Raw genomic sequence first — 21,095 nt, forward strand, 5'->3', positions numbered from 1 at the left:
TGTGGAATTTGGCCAAAACAGGGATGCAAATAATTCCTGGGGGAAAGAAAACTAGACTTAGCCATCTTGAGCAATTTATGAAGACTTTCCACCACTCTTCCCAGCATCTGAGCATTTAAGCGTTTTGACATCAATGAAGACAACTAAGTGCCACTGACATATGTATTTTATTTATTGAGTTACATTAGAGCGTGCCATGCACTGAAGTGCACTACACTTTACAGTTCAGTGAGCAAATAAGGTTCGGTCATCAAGTCTCTTTAGACTGAAGGGAATCTGCAAGATAAAAAAAAATATTAAGTTATGTTGGACAAACTTTATGCTCTAAGGAAAACATATTAGTATGTATGAATGCAAAGCAATAGAGAGAATTATGTTTATGTGGTGGTTTAGTCTAGAGGAATTCCCCCTGTTATTTCCTGATGGTTTAAGATTCACACACCCTTCATGTGGCAAACAGAAGTGAAACATGGAACAAATCAAGAGCTGGAACAATACTGCTCAGCACGTCAGATTCACTGTACATGCTGCACTGATAACTGAATCAATCTTGCTAAGGGCCTGAAAGAAAAAGGAATGCAGCTTTCAGATAGGAGCCAGAGAGGAAGCAAGTGGTGTAGGCAACCTACCAAGGAAGGAAGAAAACCAAATTCAAATTGCTTCTCCACATTATATTGAACGCAATCCAAGACCAGCTGCGCTCCATGACAAGAGTCATGCAAGTGGTTAGCACTGAACTCTTAGCTTGCCCCTTTATTCTAGTACTGAGCACACTGCAGAGGTAGGAGACCCCTCAAATTTATACTTGCGCTTGGTTTCTGTTACCAGAATCACCACACAAAGTCCATGCCAAGTAGGTGAAACAGTGTAAATTCACACTTTGGTACCAAGTTGCCTACATGCCCAGCAGGAACAAACTTGGTGCAGAGCTCCAGGCTAACACCTTAACTCAGGAATTCTGCTTCCTGCCTACTGCCCTTTCCTCAGTTCTGGGGCTAAGTACCCATTCCAGAGTGAGTATTCTATGAGGTTAAACCACTGTATTTGCTGCCACATACAGAATATATTGAAATACAATGAGAGATGTAGACCGTGCATGACCACTGTACTCTTTAGGTAACTATACCAAAAATACCATCAAATTCAGCCTCCATCCAGCTTCCTAGGATTTAAGCTACTGAAGCAAAATAAAATGTCTTCCATCTGTTCTGCGTACTTGTTCTTTTCACAGTCTTTTCAGAACATTTGAAACACTGGCATTGTTTTCCCCTTCTTCAACTTACGTATTCACGTGCAGGCACACACAAAAAAAAACCCAACTCTTTCAACTATGAAAGAGTGAAAAATCTAACTTCTTACCTAAATAGGCTAAGGAATAAGAAGCATCAGCACTTCAAACAAAATCACAGATAAAGGATTTGTCTTTCACATTTTTCTTTTGAGCTGGTGTAATTAAGGAATGGAAGACATGTTTAGGAAACATTTAATTTTAACAGGTGCACACAATGTGCAATTTTTTTTTAACTGCAATGGGAACATAAGCTGCTGAGAGTGGAGCTCTATTTGCACTGAAAAATTCCTGTTCATGATTCCAATTAAATATTCAACATGCATCCTTGTTGACAGTGTTTGTTTCAAATGATTTTACCACCAGATGGCCTTTCAGAATACTCTGATGAAGGCCACCTGACTAAAGAATGCAATTCTAGTGTCTAAGAAAGCTTAAAAGTGCCTATATATTAGCAATACGATCAAACCAGAGGCAGAATTACCAGAATTAAAACCAGGTAAATTTATCATTTATCTTTGTTACAGTCATAGCTAAAAAACAAAGTTTCGCCCTCTCACCAAAAAAAAAAAATAAAAATAAAAAAACCAACCCAAAACTACCAAAGGGACTGCCATCTTTTTTCTTTTTAAATTTGTTAGAAGAGGTGGAGCTCTGCTTTTTTTATGTCATTGTGTTATGCAGAAACCAGATAGTTGTAGATTGTGACACAACAGAATTTAGTATTAATAGTGTTAAGTACAAATCTTTTATTCAATCTTGCTGCTTTAAGCAAACAGGCTGAGAAAATCCAGCTGGCCAGGATAATTAGAGCCACAGATTATCATGTAATGATCACAATATGAAAACATTCCAAAAGAATGAAAAAGCTATCGTTCTTGATTAACTTGAAGTCATTTTAAGAGAAGCAGAGAACTCAATGTAAAAAATTTGGATCAAGAGAGGGGGAGGAATTCTTTATTGAGTTGTCACATCATGAGTTTGTGCAGTGAGCGTGCTTATTAATAAACTACGACAAGGTTGAAGTCAAGGCTTCTTTTCCCTGGTGTTATGAAAACAAGTAAGGGAGAACAAAGTTTGGTAATCTTCAAACAAAAGGCAGTGTTAAGTGCTAGGAAAATATCATCATGAACAAAGTTGTATTCAAGTTTAATTAAGTGCGGCAAAAATCTGAGTATTAGTACAGGGAACTGTATGCCGTTGTGATTTTGTGTATCTATGTATGTATTTAAATGTATTTCCCCTCATGACTAGTTAGCTTCCCCCTCTCACCAACTTCAAAAGACAAAAGGCTGTGTGGAAGCTGTCTGTTTCATACACTAAGATGGATGCTACGAGAGAGAAACAGCCTCTCCCTTTTCTCATTCACTGTTCCACCACAAGTACCTAAGTAGCAAACAGAGACAGCCCAAAGCTAAGTAGTTCAAGATGTGACAGCATCAACATAGCAGTAATATCGGGCAAATCTTATAGCTTAATACAAAAGCCTTGTCTCCTCTCCACTGCTGCGTGAGCAGGGAAAGGCCTGGCCTCACCTTGTGCAAGTCTCCTGTATCACACCAGTTAAACACATTACCCAAAAGGTATTCGGGAGCTCTCTATTCTGCCCCTACTCCCCGCTCCCCACTTCCTGTATTTCTTCATGTTTTTATTACCCGGAGGTCTCTCAAGTGCAATTTGTATCCTTTTTCTTTGGGAGCACCTTACTACTTGATCAAAAAAGAAGAACCTCCAGATAGAAGCACAATGTTTCACTGAAACAATCAAGCTTACTCTTGTTCTAATGCAGAGGAGACTATTACCTGTTAATGCAGGTTGCCATCATTTGGGTGGTGCAGACTCAAACACACCAGCTGCCCTCATAGCTTCAAAGTCCTTCATGGGATCATAGTTTTTATAGAACTCTGCATAAGCTCGTTTTCTGGGTTCTGCAATTCCAAACTGGAAAGTAACACACAGAAAATTAAAGCTTGCAAAGCTCTACAAGCAGGGGTTTATTTTTTTTTCTATTAGTGCTATGATGTGTATCCGTGGAGATCGGCCTAACAAGCCCTTAGCTCAAATTAGTAAAATATTACTTTGTTCCTGTTCAAATCCACCTGACCACTGGTCAGAAAAACAAATGTCTGAAGTGAAACCTTAAAAAGAAAATTCATTACAAAATAGCACATTACACAGATGCAGAAACACTCTTCCTATATTGATACTCAAGTGTCCAATGCCCTCCCTGCTAACAGTTTTATAGGTAAAACATGCCATTATGGCAAGTTTTGTGGACAGCTGCAAAACTGTAACTCCAGATAAAATGGCATCCTAAAACAATGCATTACATTTAAGCTGCACTGTAGGTCAACTACAGAAGTCTGGGAAATTTTTACAAGCCTGCCAAGCCACACCTACAGCTCATTGACAGAAAAAGACACAGTCCTGACTCCTTGGATATTCATCCATCTGCACAGGAATATGCTCAAAAAGCCCCCAAAAAGGTGAAGAAAAGTCCAAGGTGGGTTTGTTCAACAGTATCTAACTGTAACCAAGTAAATCACTACTGAGATCCACGTTACTTAGTTCTAAATATGGTCTGCTGCCTTACCAGTGTGGGGGTAAGGCAAATATGTAGGGGTGCCAAATAAGGTTTAAAACCAAATAAGGTATAAAATTATAAGTCTGACCACAAACAAGCTTGCCTACCTCTTAACAGATGTGTTAAGCAGATGTTGAGCTTTAACTGTATATGGTTATTGTTTCTGACAGACATTTGTTGATCTCTGAGAAGCTTAAGTCAACTGTGATGGTTTTCTGATGAACAACCTGAAATTAACTTAATTTCTAGTCACTTTTATCAATAGCTTCCCGAGTACTAAAATGCTGCAAATAGTTTAAGAGTTCAATGGGCAAGCCAAGATCCAGTTCTTCCACAGGAATTCAAACTGTGTTGCTTTGTGCATGAGATCCAAGAATTATTTAGTAAAGGCATTCAAGAATGACCACCACCCTTTGTCAGAAGTCTCTTAAGGACCACGAAAACCAAAATCCAATGTGTAAGTTGCTTTTTTGTAAGTGTAATGCTCCATTTTCCCACAATACTTTAAAAGAAAGGATAAAAGGACCATACTGGCCTTCCCGAAAGACGGGTTTTCCGAATTCCATATAAGCAAGTTTTCTGAAATCAGTCTGGAGATAAAATAAGACTCTGACAACTCTAGAGTCTCGGAGACCATGATGGAGAGAGACACAGACTATCTAGAGTTAACATGCGTCAATCGTGTGAATGATCAATAGTCTAAGACCAGAAGATTCAAGGTTAAGTTGTCACGAATTGCATGATCTTGATCACACAGCTTAAGGCATCATGTTATTCATATCGTTTCTTCAAATGAAGATTAGAAAGATTTATTTATGTTCTGGAAACATGCTTACAAAAATACATTACTAAAGCTTTCTGATGAACAGCTCAACCAAATCTCAACAAAAAAATATTATGAATTCTTAAAACACTCTAATGAGTCCAGTTTATAATTGAATGACTACAGATCTCACCTTGTATAAAGCTGCACATCCCACAGATACAAAAAATGCCCCAAATAGATGAAACTTCATCCGCCTGGCCAAAAGGCGCCGCATTTGTGGCTTAGGCAACAGTGCAGACGACATGGTGATTATATTTCCTAGAAGAAAACAAAAAAGATAATTGCGGGACAAGAAGTTCTACTTAAATAATTTTCTGTAACTCTACGCTAGAAAGATTGTGCTTTTTCTGTTGTATAATAATCACCTTCACAACATAAGCAAGAGCACTCCTTCTCTATCTGACTTCTCAATGAGACTATTTAAGGGACAACATTCAAGGATGACCTATTTATGACATGAATCCAATTAAGTTTTTATACTCCTTACATCCAACACTCATGGAATCAAGACTGGCCTTCACTGTTCATATTAAACCCTTTCCTCCCTGCAGAGTCTACCACTTCAGTCCTACTGTCCTGGCATTTACATCAAAACACATTCAGAACATTGATCAAATTTTATTCATTTCTAAGGAAAAGCATATGCTTCTTGAACTGGTTTTGTGGTTTGGGGTGTTGTTTTTTAATAACTGCACACTCTATTGCATTAAAAGAATTTTTTTCTGTTCCATAAGATTTTACTAAAAACCTACAAGGCCTGAAGCAGGCGGCTCTCTTTAAACAGCAGTTAAAGGTTCACTGGGCGAGGAGCGGCTCCCAGGCCGTGCTGCCCTGCCCTCTGTGCGGCCTCCAGCGCCCACAGAGCCCGGGAGCAAAAACCAGGAGGTGGCCCTGCTGTCCCCAACGCCCGCGGTGCTGCCACAGCCGCGCAGCACCACTCTCCTTTCACACTGAAGAGGAACCACCACATAAAGGCCCTTCTCCGGCCCCACCGCCGCCCTGGCCAGGCTGAGTCAAGCCCCGCAGCGGTTCCCCCTCAGAGAAGGCAGGGCGCCCGCCGCCGCAGGGCCCGTCCCCGCCACCCTCAGGGACGCGCAGAGGTCACGGGCTGCCGCAACTGGCCGCGGCCGAAGGGAGAGCGGCGGCTGGTTGCCCTCGGGACGATGCGGGGAGAGGGGACCGGCGGCGGGGAGGTGGGAGGGGGAACAGGACCGGGGGGACAGGAGCGCGGCCTCACCTCAGCGCGGGCCCACCAACGTCCTTCCGCCCCGCCGGCCGGGCACCTCTGCGGCCGCGCTACCCCGCATGCGCGGGAGGCTGCGGCCTGGCTACGGCGAGCGGCTGGGCTCAAACCCGGCGCGCGCGCGCGTCGCCAGGGGCGAGGGGGTGGGACGATCGGCCTCACCCTGTCGGGCATTGCCAAGGGGAAAGGGCGGGCTGCCCAGCCGAAAGGCGACCGGTGCGACGCTGTGTGACGGCCGTTCCGTCACCTCAGGCCTCCTGGGCACCCAACACCCTCGGCGGGCACAGCGAGTGCCATGTGGGCTGGCCTGGCCGCTGCCGAGACACCTGGTTTCTCCCCACCGGTGCACTTGGGCCGAGTTATGAGTTCTTTTCAAGATTTAGCAATAAGCAATTTAAAAAACAAGAAAACAAGAAAAAGCACAGTAAAAATGCCTTCCTCCTTTCCTATTTGGTACTTTGGTGACTGCATCTGTCCCCTCCTGGTCTCCCCAGTCCAGGAAGGATATTGGTGTGTGGGATGTGGGCCCGGCCCAGGGATGGTAAGGGGCTGGGGGACACCAGGGCAGGCTGAGGGAGCTGCCTCTGGTTACGAGGGTGGTGAGACACTGGAACAGGTTGCCCAGAGAAGCTGTGGATGCCCCATCCCTGGAAGTGTTCAAGGCCAGGTTGGATGAAGCTTTTGAGCACCCTGGTCCTGTGGGAGGTGTCCCTGCCCATGGCAGGGGGGTTGAACTAGATGATCTTTGAAGGTCCCTTCCAACCCAAACCATTCTATGAGTGTATGGAGCACCCTCAGCGAGGCCTGCTGGGCCGAGACAGGCCAAACCACAGCCCTCGTGCCAGCCAAGAGCCATTGCAATGCTGCCTGCTCACCGCCCCACCACTTCCCCAACAAACCGGTGCCCTCCACCCTTCCCACACGTCAGTCACTTTTCCAGATCTCCAGAGTGGCCATCAAACCCAAATGACCATAATACCAGAATACATGAATTAATAATCTTTGTAGAGTTTGCTAAGAATGATTGACCAAGCCTAGAAACATATCAATCTGTTTGTAATCCTTCCTAGATATCCCTTAGCCAGCTTTTGCACCTTTCTTGGGAATGAGGCACATGTGTGCTTTGCCCAGGGTTTCCATCTAATCACCACCTGCATATGGTATTGTCGTTGTTTCCATTCCTGGGGAGTCTCTGTGGGATTTACTCTAAATGCTATAAATTCCTGCCTTGAAAAAACTGAAGCCACTCATGTGCAGCGAGATATTCATCAAACCTTGCACTCCCTTGCCAAAGCCAGCAGGTCCTGACATCAAATGGCAAGAGGAGATGGGCCCTTAAAACTGAAAAGAAGTTGCTTTTCCTTTGATGGAATTAAAGAAGAGGAAAGTGTGAGTAGAAAATTGCAGAGCGAAATCATACAGCCACGGCTACAAGCTGGGAGAATGGTCTTTGCCACAGCAGTCTGAATAGATGGAATTTGGACAACGTTCCTCAAAGTGTTACAATAGTTGAGACTGAAACAAAAAATGTCTGTCCAAGAGTTTTTCCTGTGTGGATTAACACAAAAAGGCAAATGTTAATGATGTCATGCAGAAAGAATGACAAGATATATCTATAACCTGATTGGGGGGGGTGTCTAAGGAAATACCCAGGTCCACAAGGGTGCTGCTGTTCCTGAGGCAAGCTCATGAAGTCATTTGGTGAGACCAGAAAAGAAATGGCAGGGAGAGTTGTCCAGGGAATCTTAAAAGCTCCACTCAACTTGCCCTAGTATTATGCAATGTCAGAAAAAGAGGATACAAAATTAATTGGAATAACAGCGGAGCAGGTTTCATGGCTACTATCGTTATATATAAGGAATTTTCCTATAAACGTCAGTCTTGGTGAGACAGAAGAGTTTGGTGGATGGACCTAGGTCTGCAAATAAAGTCTTGATTGCTGTTTTCAATAGCTTACTTCATGGCTGGCCAGGTCATTAAATTCTTTTCTATGTGATCAGTTTCCCCATGTGCCTGAGATACTGCTGGCTAGGCATCTTTGTGTTATAGTTAAGATGCTAAATGAAGTGCTAATTGTTATTATTCTTTGACGTCATTACTGTGGAATATACAGCCAACTCCTTATTGTTCTGTATAAAGGGCAGTTTGGGACTGTGCAAATAAGGGATAAAAAAAGTATAGAAATACGTTGGAGGAAGAGCCGTGGAAGGAGGGCAAAGATAATCAGCTCCATCAAGTTAGTGCACAGAGTTGCTTCCTATCACGCTGGTTTCTGAACAGATTATAATGGCTCGATGTGGTTTTGAACCTGAGTCGACCCCTTCCATCCAAATCCATCAGAGCAAATAAACCTTCTGAAAACACTGAGGCGTACAGTACAGAGACAACAGCAGTTACTTCCTTCCCGGTCCACCCAGTCCCTGGAGTTTCTGCCACCTGCTTCAGTTGTCTTTTGGACCTGACTATTAGGACTATTTGCTCAAAAGGTGCCACGGTTACTGAACTAGAAACTGCAGTCCTCTTTCCCTCTCCAAAATGCTATAGCACCAGCAACAGTTGATGCTTCTTCAGTACTTGAAAGGAATCATCTTTGTGAAGGAGTGAAGGAAGGCATTAATGCTAAAGCATTTCTTGCTTGCGCTCCATTGAAATTTAAAATAAAATTTACCTCTGACTTTAGTGAGAGAAAATTTAGGCAGTGGATCCTTGTCTTTTCCACAAAGAGTGCCAGCTGTCATACTTAGCACTGTACTCTCTGTGGTGTGGACTGGAGCCGACTAGGAACAGGACTGTGACAATCAAGTGATTTTGCATATGCCACAAAAAGTCTTTAGATAGTCATAATCTGGATCAAATTAGAACCAAAAATCTACTGGAAAAAGATCACATGGGACATCAGCAATCCCCTGAGCCAGCTGCACGCCTAAATAGTTTAGTTTATTGTAAAATCTACCTCTCTATCACAAAAGAAAAAAGTTAAACAATGTTATGTGCCACATATGAAAATGCATACATTTGTGCTCCTCCTCCCATTTCTGTGCCAGAAATTAACTAAGCGCGTACTGTCTTACCACGGCCGTGTCGACATCAATCAATGGTGCTGTGGAACAAACAAAGATATTGTGGCACAAGAAGTCATTTAGCAGAATTGGAATGGCAGCCGTACAATAAATGAGGGTGAATCAATGATTCCTAAATGGAAAAAGTCAAAATTAGTAGGGGGAAGAAAAATATTTTTGTACTTCCAAAAGGGCATTATAAACAAAGGAGAGAAAAAAAGCAAAAGTTCAAATCAGAATAAATGGAGCGGGCAGGGATTTCACAAGCCTTTGTTGATTTTATGCATGCTTCTGAAAGAGGAAAAAAAAAAAGAGATTTCTTAAGTTCTGTTCAACTTGTAAAGAGTTGGATTTTTAGTCTTTTTATACACATTGAATAGTGATATAATTACGTGAATGATCCTGTGTTTGGTACCGTTCATGACCTATATTGTTAAAAAAAGAGACTCTGCTATTTACCAAGTTCCCAACTTGTGGTGAAGACATGGCTGATGTGTGTATTCAGGCCCAGGAACTAGAAAACAAACCAAGTTCCACAGCTGAGACGTTAACATTCATGTGATACCTTCTCCCCCTACTTTCTTTTCTGGAGCATGGTTCTGTATTAATTGTTCTCACTCTGGAGTCCTTCAGGTTCAGAGGGCCTGTCTGAAACAAATATACTGCTTATTTTAGCAACAGGAAAACCTTTTTTGGATAAACTGCATTTTTAAGCAAGTAATACTCTATATATGTGTCATTCTTGCCTAAAAGCTTAACTTAGACAAGTTTAACTTCATCATTCATTGCCGGAAATATTCTACATTATCATCTGATTTCTTAGAAAAATACACCCACAGAAACACCTCCTTCCAGTCCCTGTTCCTTGCTCAAAGCCCTTTAAATGGTGCCGGTATTTTTCTGTCTTTTGTGTTTTCAAATGTTGTGTAGCCTGTTTGCAACGGAAATAAAGTTGTCAAAGACAATGTTTTTATGCTGTTCCTTTACTCCTCTGTATTTGCGTAGAGGGGCCTTACCCTGGGAAAGCTTTTTCATTCCCCATCCTTGTTTTCCCATGAACTGGTGGAGTTAAACTACCTTTACAGACAAATGCTCCAATCAACCAGTCAACACATGAAGTTGTTACATGTAATTCAGCCTCTACAGTCCTATCTCAGCAACTGACAGCCCATCAGATGTCGGCCACAAGCATTCCCAGCCTGGGTTGAGCTCCAGAAAGTGTCCAGGTAAGAACAGCACAGGAGCAGAGTTCCTCCGTTTGAAAATGACAGCAAGGACCACAACAGGAGGACAAAAGGCCAAGCTTTTCACATTCCTTTTCAGAGCACAGAGTTTGGTTGATGTGCTGTGACATGGTTTGGTTTCACACAAGGTGAAATTCTCTAGCTCCAAACGTCATCTGCCATATGGAAACTATCGTATGGCAGACGATATCTGCATGGCCTGCCCGGCATCCTGGTGGGTCTGTACACACAAGCACCTGGCACACATACCAGAACTCTCCTCCTTGATCATGGGTGTGTTACAGTAAGTCTGAGCAGAAGATTCATGGGTACCCTTCAGTAGCCCAAACAAAGAGTGTTCTTCATACCTTAATAGGGTTTAGACCAGACCTTTTCTTAGTTTCTGTTTTTCCTAGATGTGACCAGTGATCATCTGACCTCCAGGAAAGTGGAAAGTGGCCAAGTGCTGCTGTTCATACAGCTATTGGTTTGTTCAAGGAATTAATTCTGACAGAAAATGACAGACCAACTTACCCGTGGGTGTAAAACAGTTGCTGTGATGTGGGAAAGCCTCCTTCGAATAGAAGATCAGACTCACTCTCCACAGGTCACTGCATTTGGCCCCTTTCTTGGTTAGGTTCAACGTGCTTGCTCTGGGCAGCTCTTGGCTCAGTGGGCTCCTCTCAGAGGAGCGAGCTGCGTGGAGAGGAGAAGAGGCCTTGCTCAGGTTAGGGACTGCACCCCAAGAGAGTGACACCTAAAAATTTGCAGCTGTAGGATGTTACCGAGAGACATCTGTGCCTTTTATTTGATTTACGCAGCACAGTGCAGAGCACATCCTGACGAAATAAAAGGCTGTGCCAGGTTAAGTGTAAAGTGCCGCTTTTGCAATTGTTTCCTGTGGCAAGTTTTTAGACCTTTTCTTACAGGTTTCTAAACCTCTTGTTTTAGTCTGTTTTAATTCATGTTGAGGTGATGACATGGTAAGTGCTATGAGACATTGGCAAGTTTTCCTTTCTGGGTCTGAAATGATAGTCTAGAAAGAGTAGGGGGTGTCTCAGATTTGTTGTGACTTGTATCATCACACGGCAGTCACGCCAACCAAATTGTGTCCATTTATGAAAAAAGAGAGTTCATGAACACAATTAAAAACAGAAATAAAATAACAAGTACCCCAGAGATTATGTATTTCTTGAACTCTTTGCGACCTGGTGAACGAATTGTGAGCCTGAGAGCTTGTCTGTTGTTTCCAATTACATCACCTGGTCTAATAAAAGATATCCCCTCTTCCTAAAAAACGCCATTGCTTTTGTTTATTTTGGTGTTGGAAAAACCTATCGATTAAGCATTGCTATGTTGTGTAAAGGGTCTATAGCTTTTATTTGATGTTTGATGGTACTGAAAATATAATAGATTTTCTTTACAACCATAAATTGGGCAACATTTGAAGTCCTACCACTCAGGGAGTCCCTGACTACAAAATCCCCAGTGGAGCCAAAATCCGGTCAGATTGTGGTCCCAGGTTTGAAAGGTGAGGCACAGTCAGACGTGTGAGGCTTCCAGAAAGTAGTCAAATCATCTGTTTGTGTTTTTTTAACAAACTTGTTATTAGAATAAACTTTTTAAAATATGTATACTTAAACCAGCCTGTTTTAACTTTACTGTTTTGTTTGAAATAATCTAATTAGGAAATTGTGGATCTCGGGTTTCTACTGCATTGAAATTTTTGAGCTTCATGATTAACAAAACTGGCAATAGATAACAGCATAAGCAACCTTAGTTAAATATATTTTGATTAAGTGAGTTCAGGATACATTTTCCTAAGACAAATTTGGCCATGTTCAATATGGCATCACATGTAAACGTCTGGAAAAACTGCAATGTTTTTCCAAGCAGGAGGCATGAGATTACTATAATCCATATCCTCCACCACAGTATTAATTAGCATGGCTCACTAACCAGGGACGTAATATTTGTAAATGAAACTCTAGAAGGGCATCAGTAAGGAACAGGATGTTGAAGCCAAATGGAAAACATGAACCAATAAAAAGGCTGAACTAGCTAGAAGTGCAAGCTCAGCCTTTGAAGTTAGTTCAAGTACTGCATGCTTTAATTTTGGTGTAATCTTATGATGGGGGTACAAACAAGAACTCAGAAACAGATTTTGTAACATTTGGCCCAATAGTAGATGAATCAGTTTGTTGATGGTTACCAACAATTGCACAGCCAGAGAAGCTGTGGTCTTTGTTAAACCAGATTGAATAATTGGCTTCAGTGGGAGTTTCGGGTGCAGAGCAAATGAAGTGTCACGGCCCTTGACTGTCGTAAGATTCCTTAGCAGAGGCTAAGCTTTTGCATTCAGAACAACGCAAATATGGATTCAGAGAAAATAACTCCCTCAAGAGTTCATCTACTCACTCCCCTGCCCCAATATGGCTCTGAAAATACATAGTCATTCCTGGCAAATGTGCGTATCTTATCTGTTTTTAGAATCCCTCTGATGACAATAAGGATACCAAAAGCTCTCTGGGCAGTTCATTTCCAACGCTTAACTATTGTCTCAAAATACAATCTGTGATTAGTACTACATTACCTTGGCAAGCCCAACTAAGACTATGTATTTCTGTGTATTTGATTGTGTTTTGCTTTGTTTTGTTTTTTTTTAATACACTGTTGTGTGGAGCTGCAGTGACAAAGCCATGCTTTCCTGGTGTTTCGCTCGGAAAAAGACCCCAAAAGATCACTGTTTTCGTCCTTTGGGCAGCTTTCTGAAGGCCTACTACTGCCAGGTGTAGTCACCTCCAGAGACGTGAATTAAGAGAACAACTTTCAGTATATTCAGCAAATTTCAGGATCAGGAAGCTAGGAGTTAAGATGATCTTTGAACTGGAAGGTCATAACTGGAAGATGAACACAATCATACATACTCTCCTTTTTTTAGATCAAGTATTCAGTTCATTAGCTTGAAAATAGTAAATCATTTATCATAGTCTTTAGTGAGTGGCCCAACACATGCTGTTAATTACTTTCTCATTTGGGAGAAAAAACACAGTGAAAGTTAATTTTTTCTTGCATATGCTTTCTAGAGGAAAAAGAACTCCCAAAAATTGCACTTATTTTCTCTTTCCAGCAGCCACGCAGACCTCTGGAAAGAGCCATATTCCTCAGCAAAGCAAGTGTAATGGCTCTGTCCTCTCAAATGCAAATGAGTATGAACGCAAACATTTTAATGAAACGTAAAGACCTTCATTTAAAAAAAAATACACAGAAGTAAATGGTTGCAATATTGTATTAGGAAAAAGATGATATGCACCAAATTAAGCCCTACATGATTATGACAGTAAAATAGTTTACCAAACAAGGTAATTTTATGCATATATAGTGTATATTTGTATGCACCCAAGCACACACAAATCCGTGAAGTACATAGACATGTATACGTGCCTGCACACACATATACACATACGAAACTGTAGAGGTGTAAATTACTCTAGAGATGTGACAGATTTGATTCCCATTTTTGTGGAATGAGTGATGTTCAAGCCAGTCAGGGTCTGGGGTTTACAAAACTAATGCTGGTCGGTTGGGTCTCGCAGCTGGGATGAAATTCATTGAGTTGCCTACGGTTGAAAACTACTAAGAATGCTGAAAGCTTGGTGATTGCATTTACCGAGCCATAGGCACCGCAGCCTGTTATACTGAGTATTCCCAGTGAAATCTCTGTATTTACTGACTTTGACAGATGGGGAATATTGCATAAGCTATTGTGTGCCTGTGCATTCCTTGAGTGTGATGCTCTGTTTTTTTCTTGCTTGCCTTGTCATTTGTTTCATTTAACTTTCTCATTAATGGCACAATTGCTTTGCTTTGTTCAAAAATCCTTTTCTGAGAAGCGAGTATTACTTTCTTTTTAAACTTTTTGCCAACAAAAGATTTTCAAACGCATATGGTACAGAGCTTACTACATTTCCACTTTTCCTTTGACATGAAATGAAAACCTAACATGAGAAATGCACACAGTTCATCAGCATACTCTGAACAAATACATAATTAACATGTGGAATAAGCAATGCTGTTGTCAACGCTTTCACATATGTTACCATGAAACTAAAATATTTTAATTAGTAGAGAAATAGAGGAAAATCCAAGCAAATGCAGTCTGCGCTTGACATATAAATTAGCTTGGCTCAATGAATATTAAAAATAAGGGAATTTCATCTATACCTTGTCTACCCTTACCATATTAGGACAGGTTAGTGAGTCCTGCATAATTCCAATCTGCTCCAGCGCTCTAATAAATTATTACTTGGCAGAGAAGTATCCATCATGGACGTTGTGCAAATGCTTTACTAAATCACTGGTAGAAATCAAAATGTGTGAGTTCATTAGCAGGTAGGTAGAAAGTGTAGACTTTGGTGTTTTGTATTAATCCAATGTGCTGGACTGACAGAACCTTATTTGAAGGCCACGTAATAAGAGGAAAAATGAAAAAGCTATATAGCAATACCATGTGGCTTCTGATTTGGGAACTGCAATTTAGCCTATTAGACATGGACCTGTTCCAAAAGTGCACATTCAAACAATCATGCATGAAGGAGTTAGAAACACAGATGTGAATTATAACTCTCTGAAATCCTGGGAATGCTCCAAATCAGACCATTAGAGGTAGGTTTGAACTGTGAGTACAGATCCAGATCTAAAATTTTTGTTCAAACTTGTCTTTCCCTAACATTTTTACAGCAACTACTGAATGTATTAAAACCAGCAATGTTCCATAAGCTTAAAAAAATACCAGTTAACCCCATCTTAGCTGTATTCAGACATGATTCACAATGACAGACTAAAGGCATTTCTATAGAAAAGCAGTAATAAAAATCATCAGTTGAATGTAATGGGACAGTTTAAACAGGTCAAATTCAGGCTGGATTACAGCAGGTCCGTTGGCCACGTACAGCTGCACGGTGATCAGTTTGGCCCAGCGTTTAACATTAGAAACATAAATAATTTAAAGATTTTCTTTCCCAAGTTTGGGACAGAACTTTGAAACATCTGGTCTCTTTTCAATCATTTTTACACACACACTAGCTTAAGTGAATCTTTTTGAGCAATAGTGTTGGGTGGGATTGAGGCTGGCCATTTCACAAACGTACAAAGGCTAGAGGATAGAAAATGTCCCCAAGTCTGTAATGCAGTACAGGGCTAAAGGCACAGAAGGGGACATCTGCCATTTTTTAGAGTTCTCAACAGCAGGGAACTGAAGGTCCCACATTTATGAAAATACCCACTTCATTGATCCTTTTATCTGTAGACTTCATTAGTGCAGGTTTCTCTTTTTTTTTTTTTTTTTTTTTTTTAAGTCAAACTTATTTGCAAAGTGAGTCACAGTGATTCCTCTCATGTAACAGATGTAAAAGGTGTGGCACAAACCAGTCGGGCCTTGGCCAGCCAGAACTGTCTGCTGAGAGGACCAATGGTAGAAACTGGGTCTGCTGAATCTGGTTCTGCTGCTGTGTCTGCAAAGAGCTTGTCTTCGTTGCTGATCTCAGTGCCTGACGATTAAATACTAGATTTCCACACCTTGAAAGGGACAAACGAAGCTGCAGCTCAGGCTCTAAGACTGTTCCCCATGAATAGTGCTTTAAGAAACAGCCACTAAAAAGTGATCGTGAGGAGTATGGAGGCAACGGCAGAGCAGCATTGTACAGACACAAATGAGAAAGCATTTTGCTCCTTTTTAAATGGCCTGGTGACTACCACTACCACTCTTGTGAACCGTTGTTAAGTGTGCACATTAATAACATAAGCTGGCACTACGTATTTGCAGGAATTAATCACATAGTCTGATACATTTATGTGTCATGCAGTAGCAGGAGAGAAGTCAAAGCAAAGCGTATAAAGCCCCTTCCTGAAGTGCGTGGTCACAGCTTATGTTGATGTCAAAAGTATTTGAATTAGCAACTTCAGGACTGCACCCTCAAAGATTATAAAATGTTTTAATAAACATGCCAGGTCTGATGAGAGAAAAGTGAAATATACAGTAATAGCATCTAAGCGTAAATATTTATGAATCCAAGTGATGGCTTAAAAAAATTCCAAAATAGTTCCAATATGTTGCATTTCTTGGGAGTAAACATGAAAAGTAAGTCTGAATGAATATGATTAGATTGTGTATTTTGAACGCCACTAAAGCATAAATCCATCCAGAAGAGTTTCTGGGTTTGCAGGTTTTTGAAAAGGGTTTGTATTGTCTGCAGCAACAAACTCCACAGACAACTGTTCTGCCATGGACTTCTGAAAGTATCAAGCTATATGTAGTTAAAATAAAGAAGGAACAAGGTTTTAGTTATCTAAAAGGAGAGGTGATAAGCTCGTTGAGTAAAACTTTTCTAGCCCTTTAAAACTGCCGAGCTCACATAGGTGTTACACCAGCAACCTGAGAGAGACCAGCAACCTGCTCTAGTGGAGGTGTCCCTGCCCATGGCAGGGGGGTTGGAACTCAATGATCTTTAAGGTCCCTTCCAGCTCTAACCATTCTATGATTCTATGATTCTAAATCTGAAGAACAAGATAAAAAGGCAATAGCAGTCCAAGCAGAAAGTGCTGTATCACAGAAGTCATATAGAGCCATCATTTAGAACAATAGCAGTTCGTTAGTCTCTATAGCTGTTCAGTTCTTGGGCTCATTACTGGAATTGGTAATAGTCATTGCTTGGTCCCTTGGGAGGAGACTAAAACCACTATTCCATTTCAGGTGTATGACCACATAGCAGTTGTGGAGTATCTGCCATTGCATCAGATTAGATTCAGTAACCCAGAAGTGAAAGGGTCCCTGTTTCATAATAAATCCCCTGTCAAATTGCTCAATATTTCTTTAAAATTAACACATAAGATGGGCATACTGATATGACATGCATTTCTAGCATTACTAATACACATGATCCTCTTCAGTTGCATCCTCCTTATGGCTTATAAATGACTGTGTGTTTATACACAGATATATATACACGCATATATATATTTCAGTTAACATGGAGACAAAACTGCAAACTGGATTGAGGGTTATCATTGGTTTGCAGAACTTTGAGTGGATAGAGCCAGTTGGCAAAATTGTACTCACTCATCAAAGTACATGAAGTACTTTTTTTGTTTGTTTTTTTAAGTTTGATAGACGTGTATGGTATTAATCATAGTAACTGTCTGGGACAGTAGTTTTTGCGTAGGGGCTGGTAAATTTTTGTTAACAATTTGGCAAGGCTGGAGCATATTCACAAGGAGTTTTATCATCTGTGACAAATATCTGGATAATATTTTTCATTTTAGAAGTAATCCAAGTGTGATTCAGGTCAAAGCTACCACCGTAAGATGAGCATTGCCTTGCATGTTATTTAACTGTCTCAAAATGCCATGAAGGCAAGAGTACAACAAAACAAACTGACTGCCATGCACCAGCAATTGGTTTCGTGTGCTGTACTGACTACAGCAGTAGAAGGTGGCCTCTCACGTGTTTTTTAGACTGACATACACCACTGCATTTATGGTATTTCGTGATTCCTCTTTGCCTTTCACATTAATGAGTGGTAGGCCACACAGTACCACGTGTGCTCTGCTCACTACAAGATGCTACATTCCACCCTCCTCAGATGTAGTGAGCATTAAAGTTTCCTGCATCTGTGAAATTTGGGAAAACATGAAATACATGAACAAGAATTTTGTTTTACTCCCTTGTGGCTTCCACCCACGACATCTTTCTCAGGTAACATCACACGAGCAAACAACCCAAACACAGAAGGAATGGAGATAAGCACGAGGCAAACTCTGCCTCTGAACTGTGGTGAAAGCAGGAACTGAACCAATGATCTCCCTTGCTCCTCTGTGAGGATATATGAGCAGGGCAGCTATATCCATAAAAGTGAGTGCCTTTTTTCCCTGCCAGCCTGTCTGAAGCAACTCCCGATGGAACTACCATACAATTCTTGGTCATCGTGTCAAAAGTGAAAAAGAAAAAGACTATTAGTTGTCCTTAGCTGCCACTCCACACTGAGGAGGAAAGGTCTCTTGAATGGTCCTTAGCAGTGTGATCTAAGAGCTCCAAGTGAAGAACCAAGTGAAGAACCTGTACTTCTGACAACTGTGGTGGGGCTGCATGGCTTGTTCTCCCTGTCCAAGAGGTTGGGAAGGGTAGCAGAAAACAATCCCTTCCCTAACTCAGGGGTAGTCCTCGGAAACTCAGCAAGCTGGAGCTCCCTGATCTGCCTTTCTCTTACATGCGTTACACACATGTAGAGAAGAATGGAGCCAACAACTTTGTGGCTGGGGACTGGTGTTTAAAGTGGTCTGAAGAATGTGGAGAGGTCTATCATTATCCTGTCCCCTGCCTAGCAGTTAATTCTGCCCCTGCCTCCTCTTGACTCTGCAATTAATCCTTTGGCCCTAGTCCCAACATCGACTCTGCCTCAGTTCTTTTCAAAACTCTTAAAATTGTAAAAAGAAGCAAGAATGTAGGGAGAGCTACACAAGAGCTATGAGGTCCTGCAACCTTCTGTTGACTAACTGACTGTGGGAGGAATGATGTGTTACAGAAGTTCTCAATCACATCTGTGTCCTGATGTATTTTAAGCCTTCCTTGTTGATCCATACAGAAATGAGGCAGGAGGTGTACTTTGGATCAGGAATCAGGCTGGACTGGGAGCAAACCACAACACAGTTTGATTTTATGATAGCCTGGACACCTCATGAGTTATCCTTGACAGATAGAAGCTGCATGAATTGCAGTCCTGAGAACATAGTGTGCCGAGACGCTGCTTCAGGGCTGTGAGTTCAATGCAGTGTTTTACTTGTTCATTAGATCAGGCACTGAAGAACTGGGTTTGATGATCTTTAGGACCAAGACCACCCGGTTGTTTGTACCATGCATACTTCAGCAGAATCTTAGTCTGACTTGAGCCTCACGGTGTACTATTAAACAAATCAGTAACACAAGAGTCAGTATCGCAACCAGTTGATGTGGAAGATGTTTATTTTCTACCCCTGACTAATGTCCTGTGGTTCTTAGTAATATTCCAAGTCATCATCCTAGCTCTGGAAACATAAGGACAAACCTTGCACGCACATTATTTTTGTGCCTCCTGCCCACCTCCGTTAAATGTCTCTGCATTCCCTTCCTCAGAGAGATTTTAATCTGCCTGCAAAAGGTAACAGAAAGTCATTGCTGGGTTGCAGCCAGTTGAAATAGTCAGAACAGTTCTTCAATAAATGCATCACAAAAAGAGAAACAAGGTGTGGTTGGACTGGTCCTCACTAGCAACCAGTCTCCCACCCAGCTGCTTGCTTACTCACTCACTCCCCACTCTCCCCCAGCAGGACAAGGGGAGAAAAGAGGAAAAACAGGGAAGAGAAAGAGAAGGAGATTGCTTACCAATTACTGTTGCAGGCAAAACAGACTCAAATTGGGAAAAATAATTTATTGCCAGTTAGGATAAATCATTACTGATTCAGGTAGTGGGAAACAAACCCAAGAAAAGCGAACATTTATACACTTAGACAAAACACTTTTCCTCCACCTTTTCCAGGTTCTAGGTCTCTCCAAGCACCTCTCTTCCCCTCCTTGTTACCGCCACAGGTTACACTCACACTGCAGTGGGTGAGGCACTGGGCATCCCCTTCTTCCTTCTCACTCTTTTCCTCTGCTGCAGTGTGGGTTCTCCATGGGCTGCAGGGAATATGTGCTCCACCACAGACCACCTTCTCTGGCCTTGGTGTTTCCTCTGTTGTTTTTCACTCTTTTTATTCCTGCCTGCCCCCTCTGGATTTCTTTGCTCTTTCTTAAATATGTTTCCCTGAGGTGCCACCATCTTGGCTGCAGGACTCAGCTGTGCCCTGTGGTGGGTTGGCTGGAACCGGCTGGAACCAAGGGTGTCCAGCATGGGGCAGCCGCAGCCCCCCTCACAGAGGCCCCCACTACAGTCCCCCCACTGCCAGCACCTTGCCATTTATACTCAATACACAAGGTGTGACCTCCTCTGTAACAAAGCGGAGAGAAGCTGTCCCATCAAGAGCAGCAGTGGTCTTTTGTAAGTATCTCACTCGACCAGCAGAGAGCATGGCTGAGGAGAACCACCAGAGGGTCATGACGGAAGAAGAGGAAACCACTCAAATGTAGTGGCAACACTTGAGCTATTGGGAGGGAAGGGGCAGGGTAGACAAATTTTCAGTCGTATTGGAGAGCAGGCTGCAACTGAAGCTGGTGAGAAAGACATCTCAAACCACTCAAGACTCAAGACCTCTACTTTCTCAGGGTGTTAGACCATACCAGAGCCTGATGCCTGGCGGGAATGCAGCTCTCAGGTTTTGAATCACAGGGTGGGCCAGGGACTGCTGGGCTGGTCTGCAGCAATGACTGCAGCTACCTTGTAGGCCCTTTTTGAGTGCTGAGACCAGCTGGAGGTTTCTCAGCTACAAAGCAGGACCAAAGCCCCTGTGCAAGACCTCTACACACTGATACAGCTGCGTGTGAAGCAGAGCTGCAGTACAAAAAGGCATAAATCTATGAAATATAGTAACACCTGCAGAGGTGCATAAGGTCCAAGGTGACTGGATGACTTTAACTGCAACTAGAGGAAGTAATAAAAGGGCAGAAAGACAATACGAGGGAAGATAAAGAAATTCTGAAGTTTTCTCTGAAGCCACATACAGAAAATGCTGCCACAGGAGAGACTAGCAAGGGCAGGACACCAACTTGCCTAAAATAGCAGTGTTGAAGTACTGAATTAGAATTCTAGAGAAAGAAGGAGCAGAAAAGGAAGGGGAGCAATAGTCTAAGTTCTATTAATTTTTTTCAGTCCATCTAATTTGAGCATAGGCTTAAAAAAACAA

The 21,095-nt window shown here is 42.0% G+C and overlaps 1 protein-coding gene across 1 annotated transcript; it reads right to left on the reverse strand.

Annotated features, from left to right (window-relative positions):
- Window positions 1-149: 149 nt before the first annotated feature.
- On the reverse strand, window positions 150-4,942 carry COX6C (cytochrome c oxidase subunit 6C). The gene is made up of 3 exons (XM_074145620.1): window positions 4,829-4,942; window positions 3,091-3,229; window positions 150-276 (listed from the first exon to the last, which is right to left on the reverse strand). The coding sequence occupies exons 1-2, from the start codon at window positions 4,940-4,942 to the stop codon at window positions 3,110-3,112; spliced, it is 234 nt and encodes a 77-aa protein (XP_074001721.1). The 3' UTR covers window positions 150-276; window positions 3,091-3,109.
- Window positions 4,943-21,095: the final 16,153 nt, after the last annotated feature.

This window comes from Numenius arquata, chromosome 3 (genome assembly GCF_964106895.1).
Source record: "Numenius arquata chromosome 3, bNumArq3.hap1.1, whole genome shotgun sequence".
NCBI lineage: Eukaryota > Metazoa > Chordata > Aves > Charadriiformes > Scolopacidae > Numenius > Numenius arquata.